The sequence below is a fragment of the Hemiscyllium ocellatum genome, chromosome 6, assembly GCF_020745735.1.
Source record: "Hemiscyllium ocellatum isolate sHemOce1 chromosome 6, sHemOce1.pat.X.cur, whole genome shotgun sequence".
In the NCBI taxonomy this organism is placed as follows: domain Eukaryota; kingdom Metazoa; phylum Chordata; class Chondrichthyes; order Orectolobiformes; family Hemiscylliidae; genus Hemiscyllium; species Hemiscyllium ocellatum.
The window spans coordinates 94231390-94258655 of NC_083406.1; the positions used below are offsets into that span (position 1 = coordinate 94231390).

At 40.8% G+C, this 27266-nt stretch overlaps 1 protein-coding gene across 1 annotated transcript in view; it reads right to left on the reverse strand.

The window, feature by feature from the left end:
* dclk1a (doublecortin-like kinase 1a) overlaps positions 1 to 27266 on the reverse strand; it is a 351798-nt gene that overhangs the window by 85075 nt on the left and 239457 nt on the right. Inside the window, exon 5 of the mRNA XM_060826980.1 lies at positions 10662 to 10756. Coding sequence (XP_060682963.1) covers positions 10662 to 10756 — 95 coding nt within the window. The remainder of the gene's footprint in view (positions 1 to 10661; positions 10757 to 27266) is intronic.

A 27266-nucleotide genomic window follows, 5' to 3' on the forward strand; every position in this document is an offset into this window, starting at 1 on the left:
GAAGGATTCCGGTAGCTTCCTCAATGAAAACAGATGAAAAGTAATTATTTAGCTTCATTGCCATTTCTCTATCCCTGATCATAAATTTTCCTGATCTGCCTTTAGTGGTTTCACATTTATTTTAGCTGAACATTTCCTTTATATGTAGTTATAGAAGCTTTTACAGTCCATTTTTAGGTTTTTCTTTGCTTTATTGCGTTCATAATTCCTTTCCTCATCAGTTTCTTGTGTTTCCTTCGCTGTATTCTAAAAACTTTCCAATTCTCAGATTTACTGGTATTTCTGTGAACTTTATAAGCATTTTTAATTAAAAGCTCTACAACCTGAACTTTCTTTTATTTAATCACTGTTGAATAACCTTTCTGAGTTTTTGTGCCTTGAAGGAACATATAGTCACTTAAAGTCATAGTCATAGTAAATGGGTCATGAATCAGGGAAGCAGACTCTTCGGTCTAACCTGTCCACACTGAACAAGAATCCAAACTGAAATCCCACCCGCCTGCTCCTGGTCTATATCCACCAAACCTTGCCTATTCATTCCAACACTTGCTCAGGAAGTTCATTCCACATGCGAATCACTCTCTGCATGAACAATTTGCCCCCATGTCCTTTCTAAATCTCTTTCCGCTCACCCTAAAAATATGCCCCGAGTCTTGAAATCCCCCATCACTAGGGCAAAAACACCAACTATTAACCCTATCTATACTCCCTCGTGATTTTATAATTCTTTATAAGCTAACCTCTCAACCTCCTACACTCCAGCAAACAAAGTCCCAGCTCATCCAGCCTTATATAAGTGAGGCACCCTTCAAAGAATTATGTACCTGAACCCCTAGGTTCTTCTGTTCTACAACACTACCCAAGGCCCTATCATTAACTGAATAAGTCTTGCCTCTGTTTGTTGCACCAAAATGCATGTAATAATTCTTAGAAAAATGTCTATTTCCTATGGATAGTCATTCTTTTTAATATATCTTCCCTATCTACCCCAGCTGATTTGTATCTCATGCCTTAATAATTTTCCTTAATAGAAATTAACACCTTTGCTTCAGATTGAATTACTTCACTTTCAAAATAAAGTCTATCTTATTGAGGACATTCATCCCGAACAAGGTTGTTAATTACCTTTTCATTATATAAAACTCAATGTAAACAGCATGTTTTCCAGTTGGCTCTCAACGTACTCCTCTAGAAAATCACCCCTAACATAGAAACTTGTCCTCCATATCTCTAATGCTCAATTAGCTTATTGATTCTATGTGCAGTTTGAAGTCACCCATGATAACTGTTTGCCTATGTTACAAGCTTCTCATATCCTTTGATTTATACCGCTCCCCGCAGTACCACTACTACTATTTGGTGGTCTATATCCCTATCCCCATTAATGGGAGAGCCCAGCACATCAGTGCAAAATGTAAGGCTGAAGCATTCACAACAACCTTCAGCCAGACATACCAAATGGATGATCCATCTTGGCTTCTTCCGGTAGTCACAAATGCTTTAACCAATTAGATTCACTCTATGTGACATCAAGCAACAGGTGGAGGCCCTTGATACTGAAGAGGCTACAGCTCTGACAACATTCCAGCAATAGTACTGAAGACTTCTGCTCCAGAACTGGTCATGGCCTGAGCCAAGCAGTTCCAGTACAGATACAACACTGCATTTAGGTACAATGTTGTTAACTTTGTCTTTTTGGGATAATTTCACTTCCATTAAAGTATAACATGTCCACTTCTCACCTGCCCAGAACTGGGGCCAATTCCTTAGAAACTTGATTCCCTCTTCCCATACTAGCTCTCTAGAAATTTAATCATCAGTCAATCCTCCTCTCCTTATTCTCACTAGTACATGACGCTGTAAAGTAACTTGCAATTATTGATCTTGAGGTCCCAATTTTTAGCTTCCTTCCTAACTCCCTGAAACCTGCCTTCAAGACTTCATCCCTCCTCCTACCCATATTGTTGGTACCAATTTGGACCACAACTTCTGGCTGATCCCCTCTCCCAGAATGTTCTGTAGCTGCTACATGTTACCCCTGACCCTGGTACCAGGGAAGCAACATAGCATCCTGCAGTCATGTTTAATGCTTCAGAAATGCCTGTCTGATCCACTGACAAGGGAATCCCCTATCATCATGAGCTTGACTCTAACTGTACTCCCTTGAGGAACCATTGCCTTCACCAGTTTCCAAAAATGGAATTTGTAGTTTGTTTGTCATTTATTGCCAAATGTTTCAGGCTTTATTTGATACGTGTAAATTGTTACAGAGACGTTGAGGAGGACCACATGTTAGGATCTCAAAGAAACGAGGCCTATGCTGTTACAACTCCATAACATCACCATACTGCTTATGTCAATCCTCACATCCATATATAACAACTTTTTAAAAGGTTCCAAATGGTGATGTAAAAAAGGAAGAGATGAAAGCCTTCAAGATTTTTATGACTGTCGGCTCCAGGGGATATTCACAGTGTGGAGTGTGCTAAAGCCCTGAGTGACATATCACAGGATTTCTGCATTAATGCCCAACATCCTGAACTTGCAGTCAGTTTCTGAGGAGTAATCTCACCCCTTACAGAGTCCAGCTTTTCGCCCAAAATGTGTACGTTTAATAAGTAATCATTCCATTTTACATAGGTGCATATATATGAAAGTGTACATTCACTTCTGAGATATCACTTAAATGGTGGAGCATAATTGATTGCTGTTTAGGTGATATATATTTGGCATAGTCATGTGTTGTCACAGAAGAGTCGTCACTCAATCACATCTATTATTCAAATGAATCTCCTTGGTAGGAACAGCATTTGTGCATAACAGCCTGGAATTTACTGCGGTGGCAATTAGGTGATGAATGCCATAATTTTACTCTTTATCTTTGCTGGGGTACTAATTAATCATGGTGTGCGTTGTTGTGTGTCAAAATGATACAACCAATATCTGTTATGTGTTGAAGGTGTCAGATAAAACAGATTACTTATTGTTTCCATAAAACTCATGGTCCATTATATTCAATTGCTTAGAAGTTCAAAGAACACCAGTCAGTACTGTAAAAACTCAGAAGGTCTGACAGCATCTGCAGAGAGAAATAGAGTGGATCTTTTAAGTCCAATGATTGGACTCTGCTTCAGTTCTAAAGAAAAGCTATTGGACTCAAAATGTTAACTCTTGTTTCTCTTTCCACAGATGCTAGACTTTGAGTTTTTTCAACACTTCCTGTTTTTATTTCAGATTTCCAGCATCTGCAGAATTTTGCTTTTATTTGAATTGATATTATTGACAACTTTTTATGACATTGTGAAAAACTCATTCAATTATCCATGCACAGGCAATACAATGGGCTACAATCCAAATTATTTGTACAGACTACTTCATGATACTGAATGACAATTTTTAGATATGTTCCCCACAGTCTTTTGGGATAATTCTTTAATAAAAAAAAGTGCTTTAATTCAGTCTTCATTTTTGATTTATTAATATTGTTGAACCTATGCACAAAGCATTCATTGAAACTGGCAAAATAACATTGGTGGGATTGCATGTATTTCAGGAGATATCCTCTACGCACCCAAACCCCAATTTGCATGTTTATAAACCAAAAACCTCTATTTTTAGGATTATTTAAAAATAAGTTACATTTTTAAGTTTATTACGAAATGAAGCCAATCTTCACGATGTAATGAGAAATGCTAGTATGAGTCTACACCTGCTTAAATTTGTGATCAATATAGCAATTTGTTAGTTATCTTTGATACAGCAACCCTCTGAATGATTTAATATTTATTGCTTCAAATCTCTCAGGCACTATTCTGTAATCCATTAGTGCCTGTCTGCAGTATTGTAAGTGGCAGCAACAATCAAAGCAGTTCAGAAATTTCTGATTGCCATTGATCATAATGACGACAGAAGGATTATAAATATTTCATGTGTCTCTGTAGACTGGTGCAAAAAGATTGAAAACTTAACTGGAACAGCCACATAAATATTAGGGCAGATGAGAGCCTTGACATTCTGCATCAACTGAAACACCTTCTGACTTCCCAGATTCTTTCCCCTATTTATATAGCACAAGCCAGGAATGTAATTTACCAGACTGATTCCCAGAATGTGGATTCTGGATTAGTGGTGCTGGAAGAGCACAGCAGTTCAGGCAGCATCCAACGAGCAGCTCGTTGGATGCTGCCTGAACTGCTGTGCTCTTCCAGCACCACTAATCCAGAATCTGGTTTCCAGCATCTGCAGTCATTGTTTTTACCTTGTTGATTCCCAGAATGGCAGAATGAATTATGAAGAGACATGGGATTGGTTAAGACTATATTCAGTCAAGTTTATGGAATGAGGGAGATCTCATAAGAATCTTTAAATTCTAAAAAGACTAGACAAACTAAGCAAGATGGATGTTCTCAATGATTGGGGAGTCAAGATGCAGGGGTCACAGTCTAACAATACATGGTAGGCTGTTCATGACTGAGATGAGTGCAAATTTCTTCACTCAAAGAGTGGCGAGCCTTTTGAATTCTCTGCCACAAAAAGGGGCTGAGCATCAAATATTTTCATTAAGGAGTTAGATGTGGTTAAATGATCAAAGGATGTTGGGAGAAAACGAGAACAGGCTGCTGAGTAGGATTTTTAGCTACAGTCAGATTGAATGACAGAGTAGGCTCAAAAGGCCATATGATCTACTTCTGCTATTTTCTCTGCTTCTATATAATGTAATATTGTCCATTTGCCTGGATGAGTGGCTTTCCAACAATGCTCAAGCAACACAAAACCATCCAGGATAAAGCAGCCTGCTTGATTTAAGTACCTTCTTGGCTGTAAAGCACTTTCAGACATCCTGCTGTCATAAAGTGGTCTACATAGGTGCAAGTCTTTCCTTCTGACTGACAGTCTATCCATTAAATTGACTGTTCACTCCCTCCACCTTGGCTACATACCATTGACTACCTGCACCACAGCATCTCCAAAATATGTAATCTTTGGTACCGTAAGGGCAATAGGGTTTCTCTTTAGAGTGAGATGACTGGTGGTGAGGTTAACCAAAGGATCACTGCACTTCAATGAGAAGGCAGCACCTTCAAGGTAACCTTAGTCAGTGCAGGAATTGAACTTGCGTTGTTGGTGTCACTCTACATCACAAACCAACCACCCAGCCAACTTAGCTAACCAACCACCACTAATATACCACTTTAAGGAATAAGGAAAGTAAGTGCATGGGTCTACCACTACTCACAATTTCCCCTCCAATCCACTTACTCATCTCTGTCTTAGAATTATGTCTCCACTTTTTCAATGTCATTGGGTCAAAATCCTGGAACTCCCTCCCTAACATCACAGTGGAAGCACTTTCACAGCATCTCAAAGGCAATTAAGGATATGAAATAAATGTTCACCTTTCTATTAATAACATGATTATAAATAAAATTTCAAAACAGATATTTATGTGTACTTTACAAAACAGGAAAGTTGATTTTTGTAATACAACATTAATGAGATGATCTACTGAATATGCTGTAGCAATTCAGGAGCTCTTTCTCCTGAGGTAGCCACCACAGGAAAGGATAAGAGTGGCAATGTCATGGGAGTTAATACTTCTTGCTGCATTATAATAATATCCTGACATTCCCTGCTCACCAACATTATGGAAACTCCATCACTGCGCAGAATCCAGTGGTTGAAAGAAACCCCAACATAATTTTCTCAGGGCAACGGAGAATGGGCAGTAACTGAGTGCCCACATTCTAGGAGGAAAATTAAATGTCTACAATTCCTCACACAAATTTTCATGGACACAGGGTATTCGTCAAGGTATCTGGAAAGCCAGGTTTGTTCAAATGTAAGAAAAAGAAAACTGGAGAGCTGCAACTCCTGATTACTTACATAGCTGTGTATCTTAAAGGAATATTAAAAAGAAGAATAGGTTGAAGGAAGAAGATAAAACACAAAGTGTAAATTTTGTATGCATTTCTGTCAGTTTATTGTATTAGTAATGTAGGCCCAGAGGTAAACGTTATATTGTCAGAATGTTGCATAATGTGGTTAAAGTGGAGTCCACAGTAGATTCTGTGTTAGAACAGGGAATTCGAAACTGATCAAATGCAATTGCTTTAATCAAATTCTGCTCCTTATTCCATAATTGGACCAGAAGGAGACTGTGCCAGACATCATACTCGCAGTATTGTTTTCAAATCAAATTTTATGTGGAGAATTTACATGTCTACTGGGGATCACCAGCCACTGAGCAGCCAATTACAACACAAAAAAAATGCATATCCATCTACTAATGATTATTAATTGAAAAACACACTATTATGTTTATGGATTTCTTTAGTATTTTATACTTGAATGGGTAATTTGGAACTAGAAGACTTCTCAACTCACTGAGCATAAGAAAAATGGAATCAAAATCATTGAATATTTTCAATGCAGTGTGAAAATATAAACATGGTTCTTATCTATTAGCATAGAATAACTTTGGAACAAATTTCCCTCTCAATATACCCAAGAGGTGAATGAGATTTGCTATTTTTGTTGAATATATGGTCCAGTAAATGAGCGCAAAGAGCAGATGTGTTTTTAAATGCCAATATTAAAAAAGGTATCAGAGCTGCACCATTCTACCATTACCTAATGAAAACACTTTTTACAGAATCACAGAAGTGTTACGGTACAAAAGGAGGCCATTTGGCCCATTGTGCCTTGATCTTCAAATCACTGCCTAATCCAATCTCCTGCTTTTTGTCCATACCCTTCAACATTAGTTACATCTAAAATAATCATCCACTGTCCTCATAAAAGCTCATATTTAATATTTTTCCATCACACATCAAGCAGTGCGTTCCATATCCTAATCACTCACTGTCTGAAAGTATTTTTTCTCATATTGCTGTTCCTTCCTTTTAAAATCACTTTAAATCTTTGTTCTCTTATTCTTGTTCTTTTTATAAGTGGGAATAGTTTCTCCTTCTGTATTCAGCTCCATCATAATTTTTAAAGCCTCCACCAGATCTCCTGTAGGCCTTCTTCCCTTCAAGGAGAACAGTGTCAACTTTGTCGTTCTATGCTCATAGTTTCTGATTCTTGCACTGAATCTTGTAAATTACTTCTGCACTCTTTACACTGTGTCAGTCCTTCCTATATTGTTGCATCCACAATAATCCAAGTGAGGTTTATCTGGCACCTTATACAAATTCAACATTACCTCCTTGCTCATGTATGTTTTTTGTCTGTCCCACAAAGTTGGTGCATTTGTGCAATGGTTATGTCTTGTTATTTCAAGTGTAAGTGCAACTACAACAAAGTAATAAATTGTAATTATTGTGTATCAATCTCTCAATCAGAAGGCCAGCAGCTTTGCAGCCTCGGAAGCTCCATGAAAGGTGGTTGTTACTCAGTCACCTGTCTTAGTTCCAGAACGCTCAAATTTTTTCCCATCCTATCACTAGGTAAATGATCCAGCACTTGGTATTCACTAGTAAGTCCTCCTGATATTTTATCCAAACTCACATCCTAGCCAACCTCTCAACTAGCTGGTAAGATCTCAGCATTAGAATCAAAAGTTGAGAATTGGTGACAATAAGATTAGTCCCTGTGCATGAGTACTGGTCACATAACGATCCGTAGGATAAAATGCATAAATTAGGAATCCTATTTATTATAGTAAATTACCTTCCGTCTCCCCAAAGTCCATCCACCATTAAAAAGTGAAAGTCAAGAGTGCGATGGAATATTCTGCTTTTGTCTGAAAGTTGCAGCTCCAATAACATGCAACAAGCTGCTCATCATCCAGGCAAAGCAGCCTTTTTGATTGGCATCACATCCACACTCATTCCCGTTACCACCAATGCAGATGACAATGGTGTGTATCAATCTGCAGATTGATTGAAGCAACTCACTCAAGCTCCTTGGGTTTTCCAAACCTGTGGCCACTGCCACCTAGAAGGATAAGGTCAGATAACGTATGGCAACACAACAATCTGAAAGTTCCTTTCCAAGCCATGTATCATTCTAACTTGGATTTCTATTGTCATCCCTTCACTATTGCTGTATCAACATCCTAGAACATCCTCCCCAATATCATGGTGAGTGTATTTGCATCACACATACACACACACAGCAGTGATTCAAGAAGGTAATTTGCTAACACCTTCTCAAGGGCAAACGAGGGTGGACAACAAATGCTAGCTCAGCCAGTAATACCCACATCCCATGAATGGTTAAAAACATCAGCTTCAATTCTTGGAACGGGCATTGTTGGCAAGATTGCCCAACCCTGGCTAAGAACATGGTGGTAGTGGACACTTTTAACGTCTGCAGTATCTGATTAGTGCAACTAACAGCCTTGCTAGGCCACTACGGATGGCAGGTCATTGTCAAACTGATTACATATGAAGCCGGACTGGGTAAGGATAGCAAGTTTCTTTCCAAAAGCAGTTTTCTCTCAAAATTCAAATTGAAATTAAGCCTCAGCTACCTGCCACACACTCAGTAAACTTAGTTTTTGCTTTGATTACCATGCAGGTCTTACTAACTTCTGTTTACTTTGGCTATTTTCTCTCAGTGAACTGTAATTCTCACAAAATCCAAACTTTAATCAACGTTTCCAAACAATACACAGATTAATTGAAACAAGAGACACTTAAGTTCCACCAATCTCTACGCTGATGTCTCTTGCTTTGAGAGGATGTGCTCAATATGATCTTTAGTTTGGATGCTCTCTATTTACAATTTCTTCTTTACTTTTTTGAAATAAATGGATTTATACCTTACATGGTTCTGTGAATGTTTTTCATCTCATTTAGCTCCAAGTTCTAAAACAAAAACATATCTCTGGATTCTACTATTCACAAACACAGCAGACATTGTGTCTCTCTTATTGCTATATATCCAGAGACATTATGTCTCAAGCTCTTTAGTTAACTAAATCCACCTGTTGTGTCAGCTGTTAACCTCTTTAGGAAGCATGACTGTAACCTTATAGGTATAAGATGGTCCAAATTTGTTTTAATTGCATTTACCCTTGTTCTACATTTAAAACTTTATTTTTTTGAAACAGCATATTATATTTGTAAACAAAAAAACTAAGAGATATATTCAAGAACACATTTCCCGAACCATTAACTAAATAACAGTATTCTCAACAATTCACCAACTTAATGTTCACTTGTATTGACATTATGAAAGATAACTACTTCTAGATTATGAAAGAACTATGATGATAGGTTGAACCATAAATGTCATCCCTTTTTCCAGCTTCAATTCATTTTCAATAACATTTCGGGAAAAAATTGAAAATGTTGAAGCACAACGATGGTTAAATGTTCTACTCTTACATAACAAGCACCTGACATTTTGCTCCATTGTCTCTCTATATTGTGTCTCCCACAGGATCTGAATCATCTGTAGAGAGGCGGAGGTACAAACATTGTAAAAGGAAGGGCTGTATCTATTGCTGAGGCATTTTAATTTTTTTTCCAGCTGTATTGTGTGAAATAAAATGTCACATTCTGTTAACACTTACCATACTGCTTTAATAAAAACAGTGAACATTGTTCTGGGAAATATTTCACTGCAGTGAAATATAAGTCAGTGAAGGAAACTGATGAGGGAGCCATTAGTCAACCATGGAGCTGGGCAACTGAATAGCTCAGACTGCAGACTCAACATCAGTTTGCCAGCCAAACTCAACAGCACCAGATCATGCTACAGGGGATTTTCATTATTTTAAGTGACTACAAGTCCCATCTCTTCTACTTGTAAGGATTAGTAAAGAGGAGACTTTTATCTGTCAAAGGACAACTTGCCAAACTGCATTGTCAAACCTCTTCTACATCTTTAACTGCCATCAATACGAACTTTATTTGTTTCATGAACACATCTGGCAAAATTGGCAGAACAGGTCTTTGCAGCATCTGAACCTTTTCTTAAAATCAGTTAAAATAGATGGAAATATAGTAAGGTTTATTAGAGGCTAATAAATAATTGTACCCACAAAATTAAGAAAATTAAAATGGATTTTTCCCTATTAAAATAAAAATGCTATCCGTTTCAGAAGTTATTGCAATAAATTCTCAGCTGGATAGGCATTCATTCATGGTTTTGAACATGTGCAGTTGAGCTTGTTGCCATGCAACATACCAGAACAATGACAAAAAGCAGATATATCAAAAGGATGATTTTTGTTTTAGGTAAGAAGGTCAAATCAAGTTTATACCAAATATTTCTACTTGTTTAATTAGCCTGGTTACAATTCCAAAAGCATTTAAATTTTATCAAGTGCATTAATAATCAATAAAGCTTGCAATTAAAATTGTTTTATAAAGTACATAAATAACCAACAAAGATTGCAATTAAAATTATTACACTGAATACTCGTCTCCATATGATATTGTATCTTGCTTTTTAGTTTCAACAATTTGCATTGCTGTACTCATGGTTGACAGATTTAGATTATCTACAAAGGTGTTTTCTCTATAACAGACAGATTTTGCTTTTCATTTGACACAAATGTCAGTGTACTTTTAATACCCAAGTATACAAAAGGCTGTTTTTCTCACCAATAGCAGTTTTTAATAAGCTCTTCTCCAGTATTGTTCCCTTTTTGATGATTAACTGCTTTAACCAGATAAGCCCTTCTATGTGTAATTACAACATCTCACCTTCTGTTTACGTAGGCTGCCTGGGCTGGTTGGTGATGGGCTTGGTGTCTTGGTCGAACGTGGAGTAGAAAGTTGGCTACCAGGCGTTCCATTCACTGTAATAAGAAATATGTGTAAGGTCATAATTATTGAACAAGCTGTGTACTTGGGCAGGCTTTGTGGACTGAGTAATATGATTGTTAGAACAAGGATTAGTGGCAATTGAGAAATGTGGACATTCCTCAGATTCTGTGACATTCGAAATAAGAGTTGACTCAAAGTTCTGCAAGCATTAATAACTTAGTTAGCATTATCTTAAAAGCTTTTTATGTACCTTTGTTTGCAGCTATTTATTGCAGTGACATTCAGATTCCTCAGTCTACAACCACTTTCTTTGGCTCAGTGGGTGCAGATGGCTTGTATTTTTCCAGAGTTGATACTTGAGAAGGCATGAAAAGATGAATGAAAGTTTCTTGCGTTCAAGCTTCCTTTCTGATTTTCTGCTTTCTTTCTGGGGAGACACCTTCCTTCCACTTCACTGACTCATTGCACAGGTTAAAGTCTATAGTTTTTTTTATTAATTCAGGGGATGTGGGCTTCACTGACTAGGCAAGTGTTTATTACTTATCCATAATTGCATTTGAGAAGTTGTTAGTCAGCTGTTTGTTTGAACTACTCTGGTTTATTTGGTGTAAATACATTCACAATGTTGTTAGGCAGGATTTTGGCCCAGTGAGCAATATCTTCCATATTGTTACAGCACAGAAAATCGATGAGGTAAAAACAATGACTGCAAATGTTGGAAACCAGATTCTGGATTAGTGGTGCTGGAAGAGCACAGCAGTTCAGGCAGCATCCAAGGTGCAGCGAAATCAGCGTTTCGGGGAAAAGCCCTTAATCAGGAATAAAGGCAGTGAGCCTGAAGCGTGGAGAGATAAGCTAGAGGAGGGTGGGGGTGGGGAGAAAGTATCATAGAGTACAATGGGTGAGTGGGGGAGGGGATGAAGGTGATAGGTCAGGGAGGAGAGGGTGGAGTGGATAGATGGAAAAGGTGATAGGCAGGTAGGACAAGTTCGGATAAGTCAAGGGGACAGTGCCGAGCTGGAAGTTTGGAACTAAGGTGAGGTGGGGGAAGAGGAAATGAGGAAACTGTTGAAGTCCACATTGATGCCCTGGGGTTGAAGTGTTCCGAGGCAGAAGATGAGGCAATCTTCCTCCAGGAGTCTGGTGGTGAGACATCGGCAGTGAAGGAGGCCCAGGAACTCCATGTCCTCAGCAGAGTGGGAGGGGGAGTTGAAGTATTGGGCCACGGGGCGGTGTGGTTGATTGGTGCGGGTGTCCCGGAGATGTTCCCTAAAGCGCTCTGCTAGGAGGTGCCCAATCTCACCAATATAGAGGAGACTGCATCGGGAGCAACGGATACAATAAATGATATTAGTGGATGTGCAGGTAAAACTTTGATGGATGTGGAAGGCTCCTTTAGGGCCTTGGATAGAGGTGAGGGAGGAGGTGTGGGCACAGGTTTTACAGTTCCTGTGGTGGCAGGGAAAAGTGCCAGGATGGGACGGTGGGTTGTAGGGAGGCGTGGGCCTGACCAGGTAGTCACGGAGGGACGGTCTTTGCGGAAGGTGGAAAGGGGTGGGGAGGAAAATATATCCCTAGTGGTGGAGTCTTTTTGGAGGTGGCGGAAATGTCGGCGGATCATTTGGTTTATGCGAAGGTCGGTAGGGTGGAAGGTGAGCACCAGGGCGTTCTATCCTTGTTACAGTTGGAGGGGTGGGGTCTGAGGGCAGAAGTGCGGGATGTGGACGATATGCATTGGAGGGCATCTTTAACCACATGGGTAGGGAAATTGCGGTCTCTAAAGAAGGAGGCCATCTGGTGTGTTCTGTGGTGGAACTGGTCCTCCTGGAAGCAGATACGGCGGAGGTGGAGGAATTGGGAATACGGGGTGGCATTTTTGCAAGAGGTAGGGTGGGAAGAATTGTAATCCAGGTAGCTGTGGGAGTTGGTGCATTTGTAAAAAATGTCAGGCTACGTAGAACAGTTGATCTTCCATAATTACGCCGGCACCACTCCCCACCTCTTCCTCTGCCAAATTGATGACTACACTGGCGCCACCTCGTGCTCCCGCGAGGAGGTTGAGCAATTCATCAACTTCACCAACACATTCCACCCTGACCTTAAATTTACCTGGACCATCTCTGACACCTCCCTCCCCTTCCTGGACTTCTCCATCTCCATTAATGATGACCGACTTGACACTGACATTTTTTATAAACCCACCGACTCCCACAGCTACCTGGATTACACCTCTTGCAAAAATGTCATCCCGCATTCCCAATTCCTCCACCTCCGCCATATGTGCTCCCAGGAGGACCAGTTCCACCACAGAACACACCAGAAGGCCTCCTTCTTTAGAGACCGCAATTTCCCTTCCCACGTGGTTAAAGATTGCATCTCCAACGCATCTTGTCCAAATCCCGCACCTCTGCCCTCAGACCCCACCCCTCCAACTGTAACAAGGACAGAATGCCCCTGGTGCTCACCTTCCACACTACCAACCTTCGCATAAACCAAATTATCTGCCGACATTTCCGCCACCTCCAAAAGACTCCACCACCAGGGATATATTTCCCTCCCCACCCCTTTCTGCCTTCCGTAAAGACCGTTCCCTCCATGACTACCTGGTCAGGTCCACACACCCCTACAACCCACCCTCCCATCCTGGCACTTTCCCCTGCCACCGCAGGAACTGTAAAACCTGTGCCCACACCTCCTCCCTCACCTCTATCCAAGGCCCTAAAGGAGCCTTCCACATCCATCAAAGTTTTACCTGCACATCCACTAATATCATTTATTGTATCCGTTGCTCCCGATGCGGTCTCCTCTACATTGGGGGGATTGGGTACCTCCTAGCAGAACGCTTTAGGGAACATCTCCGGGACACTCGCACCAATCAACCACTCCATACTGTGGCCCATTTCAACTCCCCCTCCCACTCTGCTGAGGACATGGAGTTCCTGGGCCTCCTTCACTGCCGATGTCTCACCACCAGACTCCTGGAGGAAGATTGCCTCATCTTCTGCCTCGGAACACTTCAACCCCAGGGCATCAATGTGGACATCAACAGTTTCCTCATTTCCCCTTCCCCCACCTCACCCTAGTTCCAAACTTCCAGCTCAGCACTGTCCCCATGACTTGTCCAGACTTGTCCTACCTGCCTATCTCATTTTCCACCTATCCACTCCACCCTCTCCTCCCTGTCCTATCACCTTCATCCCCTCCCCCACTCACCCATTGCACTCTGTGATACTTTCTCCCCAACCCCACCCTCCTCTAGCTTATCTTTCCACGCTTCAGGCTCACTGCCTTTATTCCTGATGAAGGGCTTTTGCCCGAAACGTTGATTTCGCTGCTCCTTGGATGCTGCCTGAACTGCTGTGCTGTTCCAGCACCACTAATCCAGAAAATTGATGCACTGTGCCTTCTGTGTTCTTTGTCATTTCCAAATTTTATCAGAATTCCTTTTTAAAAGTTAGTGTGGGCAAACTTCCCTTCCACCTGATTAGATAGCCATCCAGGTTCTTTCTTTCTTATTCATTTCTGTGATGTGGGCATCACTGGTTAGTTCAATTTTATTGCTCAGAGGGCAGTTAAGTATCAATCACATTTCTGTGGGTCTGGAGTCACATGTAGGCCAGACCAGGTAAGAAAGACAGTTTCCTTCCCTAAAGGAAGGAACCAGTTACTGACAATCAGCAATGACTTTTCATTAGATTCTTAACTCCAAATTTGTTTTTTAATTGAATTCAAATTCCACCATCTGCCATGGCTGGATTCAAACCCAGGTCCACGGAACATGACTAGGGTCTCTGGATTAATAATCTAGCTATAGTACTACTAGGCCATTGCCTTCCCTCTTATTTTAACAAGAACATTGTACCTAATTAAACTCAATGCTTCAAGAATGAGAGGTCAAGTTTTTAGGATAAGGATAGTAGATTTAAAAACGGAGAATTACTTCCCTCAAAGGGTTGCAAACTTGTGGGATTCACTATCTGGGTGTACAGTGGATGCCTGTATATTGAGAAATTTTAAAGGGGAAATAGATTTTTAATTAATAATGAGTTGAACAGTTATTGGGAGAGGTATGAAAAGTGGAGTTGAGGCTGAGATGAAATTATCATGATCATAATACATGGCTCAAGGGGCTGTCTTGCCTATTCCTCCATCCAATTCTTGTTCACAGAAGTCCACTAACTTCATCCTTTTCTTTGCTAAAAAAATGATTTTTTTGCCTCAAAGGCTTAATAATGGAAAAATAATCAAGATAAATGTTGTCAATGAATATCTATTACAGTAGAAAACCCTCTGATAAAAGACTGATACATTGCACAATGCATTGAACTGACTGTTGTGGGAGGCAATGGGACTAACTGCACCAAAACAATTAAAAGAGAGTTGGATAAGAATCTGGAAAGAGATAAATTGATGATGTTTGGCAGCTGTTATCGAAGAGATTTCCGAGATCATGGGACAGGCCACATTAAGACCGTTAATATTATGTCATATTGTAATGTAATCCAATCAGTTACATTCCCCTATTTTATGCCCCTAGCCCTGTAAAGTTAGTTCCCTCAAGTCACCATTCATCTCCTTCTGAAATCTCCAATGAACTCCACATTCACCATGCTCATCGGCAGTGAGCTCCAGGTCATTACTATACATTGCAAATTTTCGAAAAGATTTGTAGCCCAGGTTGAGGTTCAGGTTGTACGTTTGCTCGCTGAGCTGGTAGGTTTGTTCGCAGACGTTTCATCACCATGCTAGGTAACATCATCAGTGAGCCTCCGTTGAAGCACTCGTGTTCTGTCCCACTTTCTAGTTGTGTGTCTTGCTCTATTACAGTGGGTGATATAATTTCCGATTCTTTTTCTCAGAGGTTGGTAAATGAGGTCCAAATTGATGTGTCTAATGGTGGAGTTCCGGTTTGAATGCCAAGCCTCTAGGAATTCCCATGCATGTCTCTGTTCAGCCTATCCTAGGATGGAAGTGCTGACCCAGTCGAAGGGGTGTCCTTCTTCGTCTGTGTGTAAGGATACTAGTGATAGTTGGTCATATCTTTTGGTGGCTAGTTGATGCTTGTGTATCCTTCTGGCAAGTTCCCTATGTTTCAGTGTGTTGGTAAGTTTGTGGGCTACCATGATGCCAAGGGGTCAGAGTAGTCTGGTCATCATCTCCAAGACATCTCTGATGTAAGATAGGGTGGCTAGAGTCTCTAGGCATGGTGTGTCTTCTTGTTTGGGTTTGTTGTTTAAGGATCAGCAGACTGCGCTTATCGGCTACCCGTTGTTCTTGAATGCATTTTATAGGTATTTTTCGTCTGCTGCTCATAGTTCCTGGGTGCTGCATGTCCTGATGCAGCTCCATCTAAGAATTCCTGAATATCATCAAAGACACCAAGATAGAAGAAGATGAAGTCATGGTCTCCTTCAACGTCTTATTCACATCAATTAACATCTGCCTGGCCAAAGAAACACTGACCTCACTACTGACAGACCAAGGACACAAACACCAGACAACACCAACTCTATCAGCAAGGACAACATCCTTAAGCTAGTAGACCTGTGCCTCACAAGCCACTTCACCTTCAACAACAAGACCTACAAACAAATCAATAGGACACCCATGGGATCACCAATATCAGGATTCTTAGCAGAAGCAGTTATGCAAAGATTAGAATGAACAGCCCTCCCCACAGTCCAACCCAAACTTTGGGTCTGCTATGTGGATGACACCACAAAACAGAACAAATTAGAAGAAACCTATAATATCACTAACAACAGCCTTATTGGCATAAATTTCACCAAAGAGAAAGGGAACAACAACAGACCCCTCTTCCTAGATGTCACCGTGAAATGAACAGTCAGTGGAGAACTGCAGACCAGCATCTACAGGAAAGCAACACACACGGATAAGATACTCAACTACTGGAGCAATCATCACAACACCCACAAACGGAGCTGCATCAGGACATTATTTAAGCGGGCCACAACATATCATCAGGGTTTCAGTATGGTGGTAGCCCATAAACGTACCAACACACTGAAACAGCTACTGATGAGCCTAAAAGACAATCAAAGTTTGTGAGAAGATTTGTAGCTCGGGTGCTCGTTGTTGTGGTTCTGTTCACCGAGCTGGGAGTTTTTGTTGCAAACGTTTCGTTCCCTTTCAACTAGCCACGAAACGACACGACCAGCTATCCCTAGTAGCCATACACTCTGATGACAAACAACATGAATTTGATTGTGACAACACCACTATTATAGGGCAAGCCAAACAGAGAACAGCCAGGGAATTCCTAGAAGCATGGCACTCATCCACGAATTCTATCAACAGACACATTGACCTAGACCCTATATACCGACCACTGCAGCAGACAGCAACTGACAACCAGAAGCGGCAGATTCAAACCAGTATAAATGCCGGAGGAATCAGCACAGAAGCGCTTCACAGGAGGCTCCCAAGCACTGAAGATGTCACCTAGAAAGGGGACGAAACATTTGCAACAAAAACTCCCAGCTCGGCGAACAGAACCACAACAACTAAAAGACAATGTACCAACCGCCAGCAAAATGAATGTCATATACAAAATACCTTGCAAGGACTGCAACAAACATTACATCAGGTGGAAGGGCAGGAAACCAGTCACAAGGCTACACGAGCACCAACTAGCCACCAAAAGACATGACCACTAGTATCACTAGGAGAAACTGAGGACTGCAGATGCTGGAGATCAGAGCTGAAAAATGTGTTGCTGGAAAAGCGCAGCAGGTCAGGCAGCTTTCAAGGAGCAGGAGAATCAACGTTTCGGGCATAAGCCTATCTTCAGGAATGAGGAGGGTGTGCTAAGCAGGCTAAGATAAAAGGTAGGGAGGAGGGACTTAGGGGAGGGGCGTTGGGAATGCAATAGGTGGGAAGAGGTTAAGGTGAGGGTGAAAGGCCAGAGAGGGAGTGGGGGGTGGAGAGGCCAGGAAGAAGATTGCAGGTCAAGAAGGCGGTGCTGAGTCCGAGGATTGGGACTGTGATAAGGTGGGGGGAGGGGAAATGAGGATTCTGCATTCACCCCTTGTGGTTGGAGGGTTCCTAGGCGGAAGTTGAGGCGCTCTTCCTCCAGACATCGGGTTGCCATGGTCTGGCGATGGAGGAAGCCAAGGACCTGCATGTCCTTGGCAGAGTGGGAGGGGGAGTTAAAGTGTTCAGCCACAGGGTGGTTGGGTTGGTCGGTGCGAGTGTCCCACAGGTGTTCTCTGAAACTTTCCGCAAGTAGGCGACCTGTTTCCCCAATCTAGAGGAGGCCACATCGGGTGCAGCAGATGCAGTAAATGATGTGTGTGGAGGTGCAGGTGAATTTGTGACAGATATGGAAGGATCCCTTGGGACCTTGGAGGGAAGTAAGGGGGGAGGCATGGGCACAAGTTTTGCATTTCTTGTGGATGCAGGGGAAGGTGCCGGGAGGGGGGTTGGGTTGGTGGGGGGTGTGGACCTGATGAGGGATTCACGGAGGGAGTGGTCTTTCTGGAATGCTGATAGGGGAGGGGAGGGAAATATATCCTTGGTGGTGGGGTTTGTTTGGAGGTGGCGGAAATGACGAAGGATGATACAATGTATCTGGAGGTTGGTGGGGTGGTAGGTGAGGGCCAGTGGGGTTCTGTCCTGGTGGCGATTGGAGGGGCAGAGTTCGAGAACGGAGGAGCGGAAAGTAGAGGAGATGCGATGGAGAGCATCGTCAACCACGTCTGAGGGGAAATTGCGGTCTTTGAAGGAGGCCATCTGGGTTGTTCGGTATTGGAATTGGTCCTCCTGGGAGCAGATGTGGCGGAGGCGAAGGAATTGGGAATATGGGATGGAGTTTTTACAGGGGGCAGGGTGGGAGGAGGTGTAATCTAAGTAGCCGTGCTTGGCCTCCTCCATCGCCAGACCATGTCAACACGATGCCTGGAGGAAGAGCGCCTCATCTTTCGCCTAGGAACCCTCCAACCACAAGGTATGAATGCAGATTTCTCCAGTTTCCTCATTTCCCCTCTCCACAGCTTGTCTCAGTCCCAACCCTCGGACTCAGTACTGCCTTCTTGACCTGCAATCTTCTTCCCGACCTCTCCGTCCCCACCCCCTCTCCGGCCTTTCACCCTCACCTTAGTCTCCTTCCATCTATCGCATTCCCAACACCCCTCCCCCAAGTCCCTCCTCCCTACCTTTTATCTTAGCCTGCTTGGCACACTTTCCTCATTCCTGAAGAAGGACTAATGCCCAAAACGTCGATTCTCCTGCTCCTTGGATGCTGCCTGACCTGCTGTGCTTTTCCAATAACATACTAGTATCACTAGTATCCTTACACACAGACGAAGAAGGATACCCCTTTGACTGGGACAGCACATCCATCCTGGGACAGGCTGAACAGAGACAATGCACGAAATTCCGAGAGGCTTGGCATTCAAACCGGAACTCTATCGATAAACACATCATTTTGGACCCCATTTACTAACCTCTGAGAAAAGGAATCAGAAATGTTATCAACCACTGTAAGAGACCAAGACGCATAAATAGAAAACAGGACAGAACACCAGTGCTTCAAAGGAGGCTCACTGATGGTGTTACTTAGCATTGTGATGAAACATCTGAGAACAAAACTACCAGCTCAGCAAGCAAACTTACGTCCTGATACATTGTAAAAATGTTTATCCTCACCTTTCTCCCCCTGCATCTTTCACCCAAGTCCTTAAAATTGTGTCCTTAGTCCTTGCTTGTTCAGCTAATAGGAACAACTCTTCTTTCTCTGCCTTATTTCCCCACCATCTCCCCTGCTCCATGGAGAACAACCATATTTTTCTTCCCTTTATTCTTTCAGACAATGCATGCATGCACTGCTGATAACGAAAGTATCTGTGGCCTAACTACCATTGAACTGAGAAGCTTGCTAGGGTATCTCAGTGGAAATTATGTGTTGCTGTGAGTCTGGAGTTACAGACCAGCTAAATTAAGTAGGGTTGACAGACTTCATTTCCTATAGCACGTTAGTGAACCATATATGTTTTTATGACATTTGATGACATGTTCACGGTCATCATTATGGAGAGTAGCTTCATATTGTAGGTGTATTAACTGAACTTACATTCTATCAGTTGCTGATCAATTGCACATCATTAACCTAAGAATTTGGCTTATTACAAAGTGACTTGACATCTAGCAACTATTTCCCTCAACCTAATCTTGTAGCTGATATTCTTTATCCCTGGATCATTCAAGTAAATTTCCATTGCACACTCTTAGACCCTCATATCTTTCCTCAAGTGTGGGTCCCTGTATTGGCAATACTCCAGTTGTCATCTAATCAAAGTTTATAATGATATATAGAAGCCTTAAGAGGGAGCATGTGCAAGAAAGAATAAGTAAAGGAAATCAGAAGTAGGGTGTAACACAAGTGTGGAGGGATTTATGGACAAAAACAATGATTTTGAATAGAATAGTGCTGGGTACAGGGAGCAAAAAGAAGGAACAGCTGTAGGAATGAAGGACTATTCGGATTTCATGCAAATGATGTATATGGCAGACTTTAAGTATAGTATACTGTCCCTCAATTGAACATGACATCCACTCAGAGTCCCATGTTTCTGTTGTGGGTCTTCACGTGAGCAAACAGGCTAATTCTCAACCTGCAGATCTTTAGGTAAATGAGGCAGGGTGTTCCATGAAGTAGTGGGTCCTGGAGTGCACAGATTTGCTTTCTTTTCTTTCCTTCCCTGCTGCTACTCTGCCTTATCATCAAGTCATTTCAATGAAAACATGACAAAATTTGATGGACAAGTTGTCACCAGTTTGAATGGCTTTTTGTAAGCTCTTCCAGTCATTAATATCAATGATGCCATGCTACAAGGAGAGCTTTAGAATGTCTTTGTGACATCTTCCCTGGATTGTTGGTTGTTTAAGAGTTGAGAAGAAGAGACCTGGCAGGGGAGTACCTAGCCAATCTTGATTGATTTTGCAATGAATGTTTGTAGAGCTGACTTCAGACCTTGAATAAAGTCTGTAGTACTAGATATGCAGGTCCAGAGCATTGTGTTTGAACAATGTTCTCACCATTACTAGTTTGATGAAAGTAAGAAAGACATATGTGAGTTCCTGGAACAAACACAAGAAGCCTTCATTGCCTGACAGAACTAGCCAAGGTTGCAAATTAAGAAGTCAGCATTCCAATCACTTAAGACTGACATCCAAAGAAAAATCCAAAAGTTAAAAGACAAGTAGTAGGAAGAGGATGCTCAGGAAATTAACAGAATGCTGACCATCAGAACATGCAAAGCTTTGCTGAAGATCCCAGGGCTATCTATATATCAATGTAAAAGGGACAAAATTCCCTCACACATATAGGATAACACCTCTCTTAAGGCCAATAATGCTATTGAAAAATGCTGGAAAGAAAAATTTTAATGACTCATCAATTGAGAATCTGAAATAGTGCAGTTGATTCTCTCTAGGTAATCCCTCAGTGGCCTACTGTAGAATCTGTTGGTGGGTCCTTGTCAGTGGGAGAGTTGCAACAAGGAACTCAATGAATGAACAACAACAAAGTCTGCAGCCCCTATGGTATTCCAGCTGAAGTAGAATCTGGTGGTGGGCCTTAGCTCACACCTGGATTCCATATACTCAAAGTGAAGATATGGAAGGAAAAGGAACTCCCTGCTTAACCTAACCTGACTTTGGGAAAGCAACAATTATTATTACCTTCAAGAAAGGAGATGAATAATACTGTGAAAAACTATTGAGATAATTCCTTGTTGTGCATAGCAGGGAAAATGCTGACAAGATAGCAGGCAAATACAAGAAACATGTCAAAAACAGAGTTTAACCATCGAGGTTATGAGAAAAGGCAGGTGGGAAGTTGGTGAATAAAGCATTACAGTATTTATGTCCAGAAGTGGCAAACGTATGCATAAAGATGATAGCGGAGGTGAGACGTGTGTGTGTCTGTGTGTGTGTGAGAGAGACAGTATATGCCTCTGCTGAGTGTGTGTGTGCACTAGTGTGAGAGTGTGCATAGCCCCTTCAACTTATGGTTCAAATTCAAAATAACCAGAAAACTTTTGTTTCAAACATGATCAAAAGCTATTTTTTAGCTACCATAAATTACTTAAGCAAATATAATTGAGTTATCAACTGAACACATTCAAATATTAAATGTAGGTAAGGATGAAAATTACTTATGAAATTCAATTCAATTCAATCCTTGTTGCCAGCCTGCAGCTTGCAGTTGAAGTGGTGAAGAGTTGAAAAGCTGTGTTCAGCTCCAATAGCTTCTGTAGTTGAACAGTTGGAGTTGGCCTTTGTAGGTGAATGGAGTAGGTACAGCACTTTCAGGGAGAGATTGAAGGCCTCTCTTCCTTATTGATTCCACTGGCACTATACTTCAAAACTGCCTGGACTCCTTTTCAGCAGAATAAGGATAGTTTTTGGATACCTTCCTTTGTGATTCCCAGTGAGTGTGAAAAATTCCACTGTCACACAGTGTTTATAGTTAGTTCAGCTGAAAGCTATGGCCCTGAACTGTCTTCCCAGGTTCTCCTGAAGTTTTTTTCACCAAGCACTTCACAGGCTTACCTTTTACATAGTTTAAATGTTCAAAATGGGTGTTATGTCAGTTTTCAAAAGGGATTGCTTCAGACAAGTCCAGAAGATTGGTTGTTACAATCTTTGAAGAGATTGTTCCTGCTGGCAACAGTGAAGCTGTGAATTTTCATACCTTTAGAAGATTCAATTATGCAGTCTGAGGTGAACTGAACTACAAACATCATTTGTGCTAAGGACAGTTTGGCTCCTCAAACTGGCTGATTACACTTGAATCCACAAGAGAAATCAGCTGACATTTGGAAGTCGTTTCATTTAAGGTCCTTAGTATCCATTTAAAATAAAGTAGTTTTTTATTTTACAAGCACATAAAATATCATAACTATTCCATTCACAACAGAAGGATGATAAACATTTGCAGCAAAGCACCTTATATACACATTTGATGGTATACACCACTCGTCAAGGTCAAAAAGGTTATTAACATTGCAAATGACTTGGTTCAATCTGAGAGGGAGAGCAGATAGTGGCAATAGAATAGATTTTATGTCTTTAGCATCACCAGTATTGCATGAAAGGAAATTGCATTTGATCAGTAACTGATTTGGATGAACAGTTTCACAGCACCAATCTTGTTGAAAGAAAGAGGATTGATGGAGAACCAGAGTTCGATGCCATCATTCCATCTGTGAAAGCTAACCCTATTCTGGTTAATATTGATGTGAAAGGTAGCATGTGAAAGAAAGGAAAAGGGTAACCTAGAAATAGCATAGAAAAGTGTTGCATTGTAAAAGGTAACATCCCATTTAGGTAAAAGATCTTAGTAAGATAAAGAATATTGCGAGTTCCCAGGTCGGTGGCTCAGTGGTTAGCACTGCTGCCTCACAGCGCCAGGGACCTGGGTTCAATTCCCACCTCGGGCAACTGTCTGTGTGGAGTTTGCACATTCTGTCCATGTCTGTGTGTGTTTCTTCCCACAGTCCAAAGTTGTGCAGGTTAGGTGAATTGGCCATTCTATATTGCCTATAGTGTTAGGTGGATTAGTCAGGAGTAAACGTAGGGGAATGGGTTTGGGTTGGTTGCTCTTCGTGAGCGTCGGTGTGGACTTGTTGGGCCGAAGGGCCTGTTTCCACACTGTTGGGAATCTAAAATCTAAATCACTTCTCAATCAACATCTCCATAAACAAATTAAGAAGAAACTACAGAGAGGAGCCCAGTCCATCACACAAACCAGCCTTCCATCTTTTAACTCCAACTATACTTCCCACTGCCTCGGAAAAGCAGCCAATGTAAACAAAGACCTGTCCCATCTCGGTTTTACTCTCTTCCACCAGGCAGAACACACAAACGTTTGAACGCATGTATGAATAGGTTCAAGAACAGCTTCTTTCCCACTGTTATCAGAATTTTGAACAGACCTATCAAATGTTAATTCTGATCCCTTTCTCTGCACCTTCTCTGTCTCTGGAACACTGTATTCTGCATTCTATTCTGTTGCCCTGATGCACCTTGTATGGTATGATCTGCCTGTATACCATACATATCAACACTTCTCACTGTATCTCGGTTCATGTGACAACAATAAATCAATCAAGTTAACTCATCAATCATTTTGTTGCTTGCCTCTTTTAACTTTTGGACAATAGAACCATTATTGCATTTCCATTCACACCAATTTTCTCTATGTAAATATCATCGAGAGCTGTTACAAAATTGTAGGTTTTCTCCCAATAACAAAAAAGAAATTGCAGTCATGCTATATGAAACAGACAAACGTCAGATTCAAATCATGCAAACACTGTCAAACACCAAATGCTACCCAAGCTGTCAGCTGAGCTTCAATATTGAAGTTACACGTACAAACCAATTACTCTTATTTACCAATATAATTAACCAAAACAAACATGGATTCAATTGGCTGGTAATGGAAGATATAAGTAACTGCATTCATAAAACCAGATTTTCCTTCTGTTCCTTCTGCCTCTCCCTTTCCTGCCCTTGCATTCACACATAAAAACTTGTTACATCTCTAACTTTTCCAGTTTTAATGAACATTGACCTGTAGCATTGACTCTGTTTCTCTCCAGAGATGTTGCCTGAACTGTTCAGTCTTGCTGATATTTCCCCCTTTTATTTCAGACTACCAGGCTCCTTGGTATTTTACTTTTGTTCTGTGTCCCCACTCCTGCTGTAGCTCAGATTAAATTCAGCAGTCCTGTCAATGAAACTGGAACCTTCCTGACGCGCATGAATCACAAAGTAAAGTTTGCTAGTGAAGAATTACTGACTGTGAATTTGTTGAAACTGGGAACATGCACGAGTAATTTTCAGTAAAATAATTCAATCAGCACAATCTCAACGTTGGTTTCTACTCTTGATTAATCCAAAACGTACTAAAACATATTAAAGAAGAATCCTATATTGACACTTTCCTTTAGGAAAAAATAAAATAAATTCTTATATATACAGCCATGGGGAAGAGAAACTGCTGTTATGCTGAGAATCGGCACTTATAACTCTAAAGTGGAAAATCTTCTTTATGTGCCATCTGTTATGCCATTAAAATGATGAAAGATGTAAACATGTTTCTAGTTTCAATACATATTGTCTACAGAGGAAACTTTGTATATGAGATCCTGAAGTTTATAGACCATAGTGGCATTTTGAATGCAGACTCAATAAAGAAATATTATCTCAGAATGTAAATGTAAACTGATAATATGAATAATAGTTCCATTCCAACAAGAATTTTAATCAATTCACTAACATGTTCGACTAACTAGCACTTGAGATTTGTTTCATTGTGTAATGAAGGATTTGAATGCATTCTGAACAGACATAAAAGAAATACATTAAGTAATAATAAATTAGTAAAAAGGTAATGTGATTAATTCTAATCTAGAAAAGTTAAATAAGTAATAACAATATTGTTGCATTGCACCTTTGATATTTCTTTTCCTCAAGACACTTTCAGCATGGAACTATTAAAATGTGTGGAAGAAGTTGCTGTGAGATCAGAATAAATGTGGGCACTTCATCTTTTGGTTTTACTTCATTGTTATACCACCCAACAGCACTGTGCAAGATGTTAATGCAAAAGTCACCATCTACCATATATACTCATGTATCGGTCGATCTCGTGTATAAGTACACCCCTTATTTTTGGCTAAAAATCTTGCGTTTCTCATATATCTCATATGTAAGTCGATTCTGCTATATCACGTTATAAACCTCTTACAAAGGAAACTGCATGTTCCCATTAACTTATTTTGCAGAAATTTCACAGATTTTTCAGAAGATATCTGCTTAATGAAGAAAATAAGTCAATATTCCCATTAATCCACTTAAACAAAATTACATTTATTCATTCATACCGGTAACTCATCGCTTTTTTTTACTATCGGTATATCACATCTTTATTCATTCATAACTCTACTTACCACACTTGTTTTACTACAGCACGTTTTGATTCATTCATTCATTCAGACTGAAACTAAGTCTATCGGTACTTATTGCACGTTGTTCACTATACATCTAAAGGTTAATATCGTTAAAAAGTTAATAATTTTAATTGTGCCATTTCATCTGAATGAAAGTGAGATATATTCTCTACATACTGGTATATCTTTAATTCTTTGACATTTCATTACACTGTTTTGTTTAGTTCTAAAACAATTTGAGGAATAACATTAAATCTACTCATGGAGAGGATTTTAAAGGATACATCATTCCTTCTAAAATCCAATTTTGTATTAATCAGTGCTGATGTAGTTATTCTAAGTTAATTTACAATTAGTGCTATCTTTAGAATAATAGTGTGGGTGTGCAGTTTAAGTTTCATATCTTTAATTCGAGCACAGTTTGTTGAGTGAATCGCTACCATCCCCATCTCTTCCTCTCCTCCTCCATCCGCGCCCACCCCCAATTCCATGCTAGAATACGATCCTTCACTGCCTTCCATCAGCAGTGTCCCATGCAAGGGGTACAGGAACCTGTCTCCAATGAAATCACTGCCTGCCAATCAAAACTCTGGCTTGCTTGATGGGCAGGCCACAAGCCAATCAGAGCTGCAACCTGAAAGTCACAGAGAGATTGGAACTCCATGTACTGAATCAGAGAACGTAGCATATTAAGCAAAGTTTGTGTTCCTGACTCAGACCCAGCATTAAGATGGTCAGTAGAAGATGAGGATTCAGCAACTATTGAGGATTCTTCTTTACTCGGGATTAGTTGTGCGCTTAAATCGATTTCTGCTAATAATGTGGTATTTTGAGCTACATCATGAATTTCAGTCCCTCGAAAGCAATAACTCGTGTATACATTGACCCCTAAATTCAGCTTAAAACAACCATCTACTCGAATATAACTGAACTGTTTTAATTTCTAACTGGAAAATGTGCATCAATAATACACAATCCCTTTTCCTTGATACCTGTTCATCATTATGCTTCTCACAGCTGTCAAACTGACAGATCACATTCTCATCATGGTCTTTCATGCCTTAGTCCCAAGTAAAGTCAAAGACAAAAACAAAATTTGAAAACTGGCATGGTATTTATAACATATAATTAATCCACAAGTTCAAGGAGATAATGGATATCTTTATCATGGACACTGAGACTGTCACAGCTGCTATTAGAATTCCTAGAGTGCAGATGGAGACCATTTGACCCATAAAGGCTTGAACAATCCTCTGGAGAGTATCCCACCCTATTTGCATAATCTCATATTTCCCATGCCTACCCAGCCTGTACATGTCTGAACACTTGAACATAGCCAATTCATCAAACCTGCATATTTTTGGACTGTGGGAGGAAAGCAGAGCACCACACAGAAACAGAAAGAACATACAAACTCCATTCAGACAGTTCCCCAACACTGGAACTGAACCTGGCTCCCTGGCACGATTGCTAACCACTGTACCACTTCTACATCCTCACTTGCCCACAAAATCAAACCACGTTCAAATTCCCCACTGGCATATCACTGATATTGCAAATC